Raw genomic sequence first — 12,104 nt, forward strand, 5'->3', positions numbered from 1 at the left:
CGGTGTGCTCTTCCGCCGGTGGGCTCCTTTCCCCTCCATGTCCAGCTGCTTGTGTGCCTGACTGCTACGGTCTCAGGGCTTTTATAGGCACAGTATGGGTACATCACAGGCCAGGCTGGTCTTGGGAAATGTAACATTTGGGCAGGAGAACAGAAATGCCTGTCCTCACCTATGTCTGGGTGCAGGCCCCAGGCAGGAGCCCTAGCCAGGGACCATGCCCTTCTCTACCCAGCACTTCCCTGCCCACCTTCCATATCGCCAAGACTGGTCCTGAAGAGGGGCCTGAATTTAAATTGGATCAGACCATGTAGCAACTTATGTGTGAAGGCATTGATGAGAACAGTAGACCATTAGCTGGCCATCAGTGGAGACTCAAGGGTTGATGGGGTGGGAGTTAGAAGAGTAGAGTGTGATAGCTAAGAATGGTCGTGTAGAAGAAATACTAGTTCTGTTTCAGTGGGTTAAAGCTGTGAGGAGGCAGAAGAACGTTCTGCAGAGACCCGGTGGGAGAAGGAAAGGGCCACTGGACAGGCATGGCAGGCGGAGGGGACCCACAACTGCCCTTGACCATTCCTGTCAGTGCCGGGGTCAGGGATTCTCGTCACTCTGGTAATTTCCTTCACCTTTTCTCTTCTTTTGTGTCTTTTAATACTTACCTTCCAGACCCCTGGGTTAAGGACAAAGGTTAAATTTGTTGTTTGAAAAGACAGTGCACACACACACACACACACACACACACACAGTGACAAATACAGATTTAAAAGGGTAGTTGTAGGTCTTCTTCCCTTTTCTTCCCCCTCCTACCCAGTGCTTCTGAGAGGCAGTTTCTGTAATGATTTGTGTCCTTTCAGAAGTATTCTATGCATAAATAACAACATATGGATGTGTTCTTTAAGAACACATCACACACAAATGATATGCCCTACAACCCAGGTTTACATCTCATTTTTTTCATGGAACAAAATGCCTGTGTACATATAGAACACGAACATTTAAAAATATTTTAATAATAATAATATGTTGAGTACCTGTATCCACCCTCCAACTTCAGATGTGCTAATTCAGCTGTCCTTCCCTAATTGCTTCTCTTCTTCTACCTAAAGATAGTCGCCATCCTGAATGTTATGGTTACCATTTCCATTTCCATTTTTACTATGTATGGAATATATTCCTAAGCAATGCACAGTGGTATTTTGCTTGTTTTCACATTTGATATAAATATCTTTCTGTAGTCTACAATTTGGTTATTTTTCCCCTCACAATTGTGAGATTTCATCCATGTGGGTGTGTGTTTATGGCTCATTCTTTTTCACTCCTGTATGGATGGATTCCGTGGATATGTCCTCTGTTTGGTCATAAAGTTTGTTTCCATGTTTTTTGCTCTGATAAACATGGCTGCTTTGAACACTTATGCACATGTATGAGTGTTTCTCTACAATATAGACTTAGGAATTGAAGTAAATCTTCGACTTTTTATTTATTATTTTTCTTTATTATTATTATTTAGATGAAGTCCCGCTCTGTCACCCAGGCTGGAGTCCAGTGGCACAATCTCGGCTCACTGCAGCCTCTGTCTCCTGGTTTCAAGCGGTTCCCCCTGCCTTAGCCTCCTAAGTAGCTGGGGTTACAAGTGCAGGCCACCATGCCAGGCTAATTTTTGTATTTTTAGTAGAAATGGGTTTTCGCCATGTTGGCTAGGCTGGTCCCGAACTCCTGACCTTAGATAATCCACCTACCTCACCCTCCCAAAGTGCCGGGATTACAGGCATGAGCCACTGTGCCCAGCCTATTCTTTTTATTTTTTCTTCAGTCTTTTAATTGGCTGCCTAGAATTTCCTTGTATTAGCATATTGTAATTTATTTGGCCAGGCTCCTAGTGATGGATACCTAGGTTGTTTGCAATCTTTTGCTGCATTGTATGTACTGTTCTTATACATGAGAGAGGATAAAATTGCTGGGCTAGGGTGTTTTGATGAAGCTAGTTATCATTTGGTAATTATTTTTCTAATGAAACGAGCTCATCAGGTGATGATGCATTGGTTAAAATGTTCCAAGTTTCGCAATCTTTTTAAGCTCTGAATCCTCTGCCTAATTCAATATTCAATAATAATTTTTCATAGCACCTACCTGCTACCCCAGTCCAGCACCAAGTATGGACAAACTTCTGTGAAATAAGTTTATTAATAATTTTTTAATAAAACCATTTCTTTGGAAGCTCATAGATTCAACATTTACTATATAAATTAGTACAAGCCTTCTTTGCTGTGGTTTTCAATTTGAATGTACCTTATCTTACTACTAATCTATTAACTATGCTGTGAGACTGGAGAATGGATTAGCATGCATAATGTAATAGCATGTGGTCAGCAAACTATGGCCCATGGGCCACATCTGGCACACCTCCTGTTTTTGAACAGGATACCACCACCTGGTTTTGAAAGGATACCACCTGTGATCTAAGAACATTTTAAAAGTCTTTTTCTTTTTTTCTTTTTAAATGGTAAAAAAGTAAAAAGAATACATTGTGATGTGTGAAATTATATAGAATTCAAATTTCCATGTCTATAAATAAAGATTTTTTGGAAGACAGTCATGCTCATTTTCTAATGTAGTGTGTGTGTGCTTTTACTCTCCAACAGCAGAGATGAGTGAGTAGGGACAGTAGAGACCGAGGTCATGCTCTCCCGGCCTTGCTCTGCTGCTTAGAGTACAAATCACAATGATGTGTTTAAAATTGGACAGTATTGTGCGAGCCACACATATCACCGTACTGTGACTTTAAAAAAAAATTACAAGCACTTACCTATCATCAAAACAAGAAAAGTAGATTTTGAGCATTGTGGCTTTTAATAGAGTAGAATACGGGTTATTTTACAAAATTGTTGGCAAGTCATTGTGGTTATTGGGCAATTATGTGAGAGCTGTACATTACTAGGCTAAATTCAACAATATTCCCAACTCACAGGAAAGCAATGGTCAGAAAAGTTAGAAAGTTTAGAATGGAATATTGCATCACAGCAGAATTTCTTCACTAAAAATAAAAATGAGGCTGTCCCCAAAGTGATATTTCAAGTGGCTCGTTTTTTAGCTAAGCAAGAAAAACTGCTTACCAATTGTGAGTTAATTAAATCGTGTTTAATAGCAGCAGCCAAAGTAATGTATGCAGAGAAAATAAACTTATTTAGGATAGGAGGCTTTCAGCAATAACAAGTGCTTTAAGATTTAAGGACATTGGAAGCAAAATCAATAGTCAAAAAGCAAAGGAGATGATTTTGGGTGTTTTTCTTGGCTCCTGAGGAATTGACAGGGTTGTCACTGGTACTGCTCAATTGTGACTTGGAATCAATGCCAAGGTTTAAGAGACTGAAAAGTTGGCCCTTGTAAATAGTCTGGGACAACTACAGAGAACAGTATTTTCACACAGCCTGAGAAAACACAAATTCATTACAACCTGAAGTACAATCTGCTAAGATGTGCTACAACAAATGGTGGTTAAAAAAAATATGTGTGGAGAAGACGGGTTAGTTGTATTAATTTACGAAGTTTGGGAAAATGTAAGATGTTTAAAGGTTATGGTTATTTATTTTATTATTCATCAGCCAGGTACTTTTCAGAAAAGATTTGAATGTGTCATATGTCATTGAATCAAAGTGTCAACAGTGAAACTTACTCACCCTCATGAACTTAGCTAACACCAATACCATGAATTTTTGTCAGAAACAGGAACTGAATATCCTGAATTGCCCTGCCACACAGCAGCTCAGTGGCTTAGCAGTGGTAAAGATTTACTGCAGTTTTTTTGAGCTCAGGACCAAGATTGGAATTTTCCCAAATGAGAACTGCCCTCAACAACTATTAACACTTTGAAAATTTGTTTTTGCTAGATTGGGCAGTGGCTAACGCTTATGATCTTAGCACTTTGGGAGTCCGAGGCAGGTGGATCACTTGAGGTCAGGAGCTCGAGACCAGCACGGCCAGCCTGGTGAAACCTGGTCTCTACTAAAGATGCAAAAATTAGCCAGGCATGGTGGCACACGCCTGTAATCCCAGCTGCTCGGGAGGCTGAGGGGGAAGATCACTTGAACCTGGGAAGCAGACGTTGCAGTGAGCTGAGATCATGCCATTGCACTCCAGCTTGGGAGACAGAGTGAGACTCTGTCTCAAAGAAAAAAAAGAAAAAAAGAAAATTAGTTTTTCCTGCAGACTTGTTATTGTTTCTTAATGAATTCAACCTAAACTTACAAGACAAAATGGTGCTTATATGCAAAACTTTCGTTGCAGTCAAATCATTTTAATGACAGTTAACTTGGAGTACCATCAAGTCTTTATACATTTCTCATGCTGTCAAAAGTTAAACCTGGAAGCAAGACCTCTATCCCACACAAATTTACAGTAGATGCATTTTCCAAGTTCAAACTATAGTCCCAGCAGTGGTTTTGGACCTCAGTACAAATGAAAGAGAAATTTCCATATCTCAAAATCCATTTAATTCAGGAACTTTCACCAAAATCTCAAATTGGAAATGATTCATCTGCAGTGTAATAATATACCAGAAGCCAGTAATATACCAAAAGGAAAATAGAATAGAATTTCATAAATGCCTCCAAAGGGATACAAGTGTTCCATTAAAATCGTGTGTTTGTGGATGATATCAGTATTTGGCAGCACGTAGGCTGTGTGAAAGAACATTTCAAAGATGTATATCATTATAAATCGGCAATAACAAGTGAACATTTGCAGTCAGTTTTGATGGTAGGGAACACTAACTTTGAACGCCAATTAGGTGAAATGGTATACTCCCAAAAAGAGTTCTTCTCCTTGGTATACCTATATTACCAAAAAATATATGTTGTATTCAGTTCTCATTATATATTGATTTTCCAGCTTAAATTTGTGAAAATTTATTTTCTCTCTCTTTCTGTATGTATTACCCTACATAGTAATCTCAAATTTCCTCTCAGCCCACAAGGACTGTCCTTTTTTGTTGACCAACCCTTGGCTTAAATTAAGAAATTTGCCCAGGATGAGCCATTTTCTTGTCACTTTTCTGACAACTTGTTTTTGGTTTTGCTTTAAGATGGATACTATTCCTTATAGCAAAAAAAGCGGTTCACCTTTTATGGTTCTTGATCCTTATTTTTATAGGAGAGCTTATTTTAGCTTGTCATTATAATGGAGTCTTACACTGAACTGTGTAGAGGAGGCATTATTTCTTAATTCCTTCTACATGTGCCTTTGGAAAGAATACACTTGTACTGAGTCCTTGCTCAAGGTGAGCAACTGTATGCATATTTAATTAACAAATCAAAATTTGTTATTATTGACTTAACATTCAAAGCAGTCAGACTGCATGATGGTACAGATTATATATATTTTGGTAAGATTTGGGTAAGTCGCAATTTGCAAAAAACCTATAGGTTAAAACATTGTTGATATAAGAACAAATGTATTTTTGTTTTATTTTTTAATTTGCAGTGAGAAAAAATGTAGCTCTGCCTAATTAAGTAAATTGCCTGTGAGGTTTTTAAACATGCACTACTTGATGAAAAATAAAAAAGCTGAATGAAAGTAGAAAAAAAGGGGAAAGAAATTACCCATGCCCTGTCAAAAGACATCTACTAGAAATATTTGATGTGTTCCCTTTCCTGCCTTAACTCAGTGATATTTTATGTTTGCTCACCTCAGTCTGTCCAACAACTATTGATTTTATTTTGAAGGAAAATTTGAGAATGGTGTTGCAGAAGGAATGGTGGATCCAAATCTCAATCCCATTGCAGCCTTTCGACTTTCAGTTATTCAGAATTCTGCTGTTTGGGCCATTCTTAATGAGGTAAGAATATTGAAATCAGTGAAACAGCTTAGCAACTATATTTTTATTGTGTTTTTATTTTGTATTTAAGACCTTTTTGGAATTGAGAATTAACTACTTTATCATACTTTTCATGATTTTGTATTTCAGATTCATATTAAAAAAGCTACCAACTGATCATCTACTGAGAAACCAACACATTTTTTTCCTGTGAATTTGTTAATTAAAGATAGTTAAGCATGTACCTTTCTTTTTAATTTCTACTTGAACACTACCTCTTGTGAAATCTACTGTAGATAAGACGATTGTCATTTCCACTTGGAAAGTGAATCTCCCATGATAATTGTATTCATTTAAAACTAAGCTGTCCTCTGATTTTAACTTGACTCAAACATTTTTCAATTATGACAGCCTGTTAATATGACTTGTACTATTTTGGTATTATACTAATACACAAGAGTTGTACATATTGTTACATTCCTTAAATTTGAGAAAAACTAATGTAAAATACATTTTATGAAGGGGGTACTTTTGAGGTTCACTTATTTTACTATTATAATAAGACCCTCTTTTATAGATTATCAGGGATTATATATATAAATATATAAATATACATAAAAATGTTATGGAATTAATTTATTAGAAACACTTAAGAAGTACATATTTTTGTGCAGTAGATTTTTGAATCGATACTTTTTTTGAAAACCAGTTACCTTGCTTTTTTAAGTTCTTTCTATATTTTTCTTTGGAAATGCAAACATTACAAATCAATGCCATTTTTCAAATGCACTGCCATTTAAGATTGATTATAGATGGATTTCTTAACTGAAGTACTTTTATAATCACAGTGACTCTGAACAAAATATTTTCAAAGACATTCGTCATTCCTTAAAGCCAAGATTTTAAAGACAAATGTCCTTCCTGAGGGTTACTTTGCTATACTGTGTATGGTGTACAGCCACAGAAAGTCAGTCTGATAAATTCTCAATGTATAAGTGTGATGCATTCAACCCAGATTATTGTAGACTTAACTCATTATATTTCCTCTGATATGTAAAATGACAAACTCTTCTTTCCTTTTTAATCTTTGTCTTTAATCTGTGAGTTAGGTGCATTATCTCCTGTTGATTCTTTTTCATCTGCACTCATGAGCTCTGACAAAATGTTTTCTAGATGTTGCTATTGTATGAGTTGTAATTGGTATAATTTTAAAGAAAAATTGTAATATTGTTTTTTGGTGAAAGGTATTACTAGTAGTATATTTTCCAAAATGATTTTATTGCAGTATGAACTGATAAGTGGGTCCCGTGTCCAGAAGAGTATATGTATTACTCTTAAACATGCAGCTCCAAATGATATTACTACTATAAACAAAGAGCATTACCAGCCTGTTAAAAAATGAATTGTCAACATCAGTTCCTAGCCAGTCTGCTTGGACACACTGAAGTGCCTCAAGTGGGTTGCAGGTTGGTTGCAGATGGGCAGAGATGGATTCTGTTGAGCTTTCTGAGTGGCCACTGGCTGGGACCTAGCACTGGGGCAGAGTTCCAGCTGGTTGCCTCTAGCCTGGAGGAGCTTCATCTAGTTACCCAATGTGTTGAACCAACAGCATCAAACAGCATCATTTTCTGTGCAGTGTTATGAAGTGAAAACATTTGGAAACACTGATAGAGTACACCATCACTCCATGTTGTAATAATTTTTAGCTACTTTTGTTGATTGAAAAGTCAATCATTTTGCCAAAAATGATTTTTATGTCAGTTAAAGGCCAGTTGAAATTTTTTTGTTAGAATGTTTTGTTTTTCACTTTCTTGAATGTTTTTTTTCTTAGATTTCCTTGGCCCAGTGCCTACAAGCAAATTGCATTCAAAAAGAGGAATAACCTTTCTTCATAAAATTTTGGCACCAGCTGGGCATACTAAAGTACTGCAAAAATAACTTAGTACCAGAGGTAAACATCTGTGCAGATGGGCTTAGGAGTCCCTTTGGATCCCTGGTTCCTCAGTTGCCAACTCTGGTTTCATGAAGAAAGACCATGCTCTGAAAATCTAGGGAGAAGAAAGTTACTGCAGCACTTGGTATGATCTGTTACAACTTCTTTAAAGACAGCCTGCCTGGCCAGCTTTTTTCTGTTTCCATGCAGTTTTCCCTCCCAGCATCAGCCGTCCCGTTCCTAGGAAGCTCATTCTTGTTTCCAAGACTCCTTTTAGCTAAATCTTTCCTATCATTCCAGGACTTTCTTGTAGTCCCCTCCCCATGAATCTACCAGTGCCTAGGGTGTGTGGGGCACATGGCAGGTGGCCAGTCAACATCTGGATGTGGAACCAATTGTTCCAGCCTGCCCTCCTCTTTCTCTTTTTTTAAATTATTTTTTATTATCTTGTATTATTTTTGAGACAAGGTCTCGCTTCGTTGCCCAGGCTGGAGTGCAGTGGTGCTCTCACAGCTCCCTGCCGCCTTGACCTCCGGGCTGAAGCGATCCTATTGCCTCAGCCTCCCAACGTGCCAGGATTACAGGTATGGGCCACCATGCCCAGCCCTCTTACTCTTTCTTCACTCCGTCTCCCTGCTGTCATTGCCATGCTCTTGCGTACACAGTCAGCTGTCTAGTTTTTGATTGTGGACATGTCTGTGTGTGGTGTGTATTGTCTCTGACCAGGTTTCAGGGTCCTGAGGCAAGCCTGCAGCTCACGCTGCTCAGCTGTCCTCCCCTGCGGCGGGTGCTCAGGGCCTCTCACTGTTAGTTACTCCCTACTTTCTGCCCAGTTCTGTTAGTAGAAACAGCTATCCTTTCCCCAAGCAAGAAATTGTAGTTAGGAGCAGTGTGAGGGCAGAAGGTTAAGAAAGGAGGAGAGTGCCTGGAACTGGAAGAAGGTAAATACTTCCCCTTGCGGGGACACTGATATGTTTTACCAAAATAGTAAATGGAGAAAGTGTCAAAGGTTGGCACTAGTTTTAAAAATACATATAGCCAGTAGACACATGGGGGCTGTTTAAATAAATAAAAAACCCAGTTCTCCTGTCACACCAGCAACATTCCAAGTACTCAGTGGCCATGTGGGGCTAGTGGCGACCACACTGGACACCGCAGATGCAAAACGTTTCCATTGCTGCAGAAAGCTCTGTTGGACAGTACTGTGTCCAGAGGGCTAACTGTCAACAGTCTAGAAACCATGAGTAATAAACTCTCATTAGGAGGTTAAAAGCAGACATGGGAGTAGACCATAATGCAAATGACGATAAGCATTTTGGGTGAGAAGAGGAAGTTGAGGACCCGTTTCTAAGAGGTAAGATTTCTTAAGTTCTTTGTCTTAGTCTCATGCATTCCCCTCATCATTCACTGTACCATACTGTGTAGTCAGAACAGACAGTGTGACTGAAAAGCTTTGGAAAAAGTTAATGCAAAGTATTATTTAGCACATGGGCTGTAGACATGTTCAACCACTGGAGATGAATACCTTTGAACAAAGTATATAGCTTCTCAGATCAGTGGTTGCACTAGTAAATAATTAGAAGGTGTGGTTATTTTTAAAACTATAAGCAAAATTATGAAGGCCTTTAAAAAATTGATCATAATAATAAAAAAAAAGGTTGTCTCCTAACAGTGCTGTCCATCAAAGAAAAGATTGATTATGTGGAAACAGCACGTTTGGAGAGACTGTTCTAGTGAATAGCAGTGTATATTTGTGATAGGCAGATTTCTAAGAATGACCCCTATTGACACTCCTGCTAGTGACCTTGTATAATATCCTCCCCCTTTGAGCATGGGTGGAACCTGTTTGATCTATGATTATATCATTTTGTCTAGCAAAAGGAAGACTGTCTGGGGGTAGTTTATTAAATCTTGTGACTCCCTTAAAAGCAGAGAGTTTTCTTAGGCTGGTAGCAGAAGTCACTGACAAAGCAGAAAGACCTCAGGTGCCATTGCTGTTTTAAGGTAGAGGGGGCTGCATAAGAAGGAATACAGATGGCTTTAAGGAGCTGAGAGGCCTAACAGCCAAGTAGCTGGGAACTGCAGTCCTACAGCCACCAAAACTGAATTTAGCCATAAACTCATTCATGGGCTTGGAAAGGCATTCATCTCCAGTCTCCAGATAAGACCCAGCCTGGCCAACACCTTGAGTCCAGCTTTGTGAGACCCTAAGCCGAGAACTCCAGTTAAGTCTGCTTGGACTACTGGACTACAGAACTATGAGATAATAAATCAGTGGTGTTTTAAGCTGCTCAATTTGTGGCAATTGGTTGTGTAGGAATAGGAAATGAATACAGCATTTTAAAAGAGATAAAGAGGAAATCTTCATACTTGATTCCCTGTAGTATACGGGATATTTCTTGGTAAATGCATGAATAAAGTCTTTAGTAACAAGTCATGTACCTGGGCCTCATCAGGAATGTCTTCTGCCAGAGATCTCAATTTGTCTTCACTGGGCATTTGTTGGCAAAGTTGCAGCATCTTACTGAGTAGGGTTTTGTAAAGGAACTGCTAAAATGAGATTATAGGAATAGGACTAAAACAGTGTGTAAGGGATCTTTTTTTTTTTTTTTGAAGAGGTGTTACTTTATACTGATTTAGACTGCTCTGAACCTGTCAGAAGTAAATTGAAGAATGAGTAACAGTGGTATTTTGGATACAACATTAAGAGCAAAAATAACCTTTGCTTTGTAAAGATCAGATAATCTACTGTGTATCGAGGGACTTAATTTTTTTTTAACCAAAACTTAGTTTCTCTTTTTATCATCTAGCACAGATCAAATCCTCCACGGGCCAGCCAAATGTTCGTAGCTTGAGGATGTTTTGCAGATAACCTCTCTGCTTCCAAGCCATTAATTGCTAAAGAAGTTTATTTTTATTTTGGTTTGTCCATTAATTTTTGTGCTTTTTACTGTATTGCCATGGCCTTGATACAAATAGAATTAAAAGAAAGAAAATGAGAGATTAAGACTGTCAAAAGATGGGAAATGTGAGTCATAATCATACCTTAGTGTTGTAAGAGAACTTTATCCACTCCAACCCCTTTATAAAGGAACTTTTCCAAGCTATGTTGCAATATTTATAGGGTGTAAAATTTAGTTTGACTCTGGCAGTTGTGCATTTTAAATTATTAATCTTATATGCTAACTAGTATGCTTACTTTAATGCATGTGAACATACAATGCTAAAAAGATATTTTTTTAAAAAACCCAACTGAACTGAGGATTTGGTTATACATTATGTGCATCAACATGTATACGTAAACTCCTCTCTTCTTACCCGAAACACTCCTTCACCAGTTTGGGCACTAACTAGATCATTTTCAGAGGAACAGAAAGAAAGGAGTGAGTTGGCACTCCAGGGTGCGTGTGAGCTGAGAATTTAGAAGACCTTTTTCAAGAAAGTAAACTGAGCGTTAACAGGAAAGCACTTTGCGCGAAGTATCATTTCCACTGTTAACGTTGCAGTAAAACTTGTTAAAAAAAAAAAAATGGTGCTAAAATTGTTCTAAAATGAAGATTGTTTGTTGTGGGGAATATTTTAATACTCTTGGACTTTAGGGAGACTATTTTATGTGTCACTTGCTCCTAGTAGTTTCATTGTATTAGTAATTAGCAAACTGTCCTGGAACCAAGGGTTTGGTACTTTTACTTGGTTAGCATTCCATTATTTATTTGAAATGCTCAGTGTTTGCTCAAATTTGGTGAAAGTATCTTTTGAAGACATATTCTCCAAGCCTTAAAAGTGGCTGATATTCACAGTACTGTAAGATGCACTGCCAGTAGATTTGAGACTTTTCATTTCAGTGTAGACAGTATGTTTTCTAAGAAAGATTTGGAGCTGGGCACAGTGGCTAACTCCTGTAATCCCAGCACTTTGGGAGGCTGAGGTGGGCGAATCACCTGAGGTCAGGAGTTTGAGACCAGCCTGACCAACATGGAGAAACTCCCATTTCTACTAAAAATACAAAATTAGCCGGTGTGGTGGCGCATGCTTGTAATCCCAGCTACTTGGGAGGCTGAGACAGGAGAATTGCTTGAACCTGGGAGCCCAAGGTTGCAGTGAGCCAAGATTGTGCCATTGCACTCCAACAGGAGCAAAACTTCATCTAAAAAAAAGAGTTAAGAATCAGCAAAGTGTAACAATTGTGTTTCATTTATGGGATGAGAAACTGAAGCGTCCCATTCAGAACACTTTGGAAAGGTTGTCTTTGCATCAGGGGTTGTTTCTGGAAGCATCCCTTGGAGAAGCTGCCTGAGGAATCTCCTTGCCAGGTTGTACCAGATTTTTTTTTCTTCTTTAATGTATTGTATATATTTTCTG

At 38.4% G+C, this 12,104-nt stretch overlaps 1 protein-coding gene across 3 annotated transcripts in view; it reads left to right on the forward strand.

The window, feature by feature from the left end:
- The window catches only part of MGAT4A (alpha-1,3-mannosyl-glycoprotein 4-beta-N-acetylglucosaminyltransferase A), a 116,483-nt gene extending 105,225 nt beyond the window's left edge, over window positions 1-11,258 (forward strand). For all 3 annotated transcript variants that reach the window (XM_017524061.2, XM_037736929.1, XM_037736930.1), the window contains exons 15-16: window positions 5,718-5,830; window positions 5,960-11,258. In XM_017524061.2, the coding sequence (XP_017379550.1) occupies window positions 5,718-5,830; window positions 5,960-5,986 (140 nt within the window). In that variant the 3' untranslated portion in view covers window positions 5,987-11,258. The remainder of the gene's footprint in view (window positions 1-5,717; window positions 5,831-5,959) is intronic.
- Window positions 11,259-12,104: the final 846 nt, after the last annotated feature.

Source organism: Cebus imitator, unplaced genomic scaffold (assembly GCF_001604975.1).
Source record: "Cebus imitator isolate Cc_AM_T3 unplaced genomic scaffold, Cebus_imitator-1.0 Scaffold31, whole genome shotgun sequence".
Classification (NCBI taxonomy): domain Eukaryota; kingdom Metazoa; phylum Chordata; class Mammalia; order Primates; family Cebidae; genus Cebus; species Cebus imitator.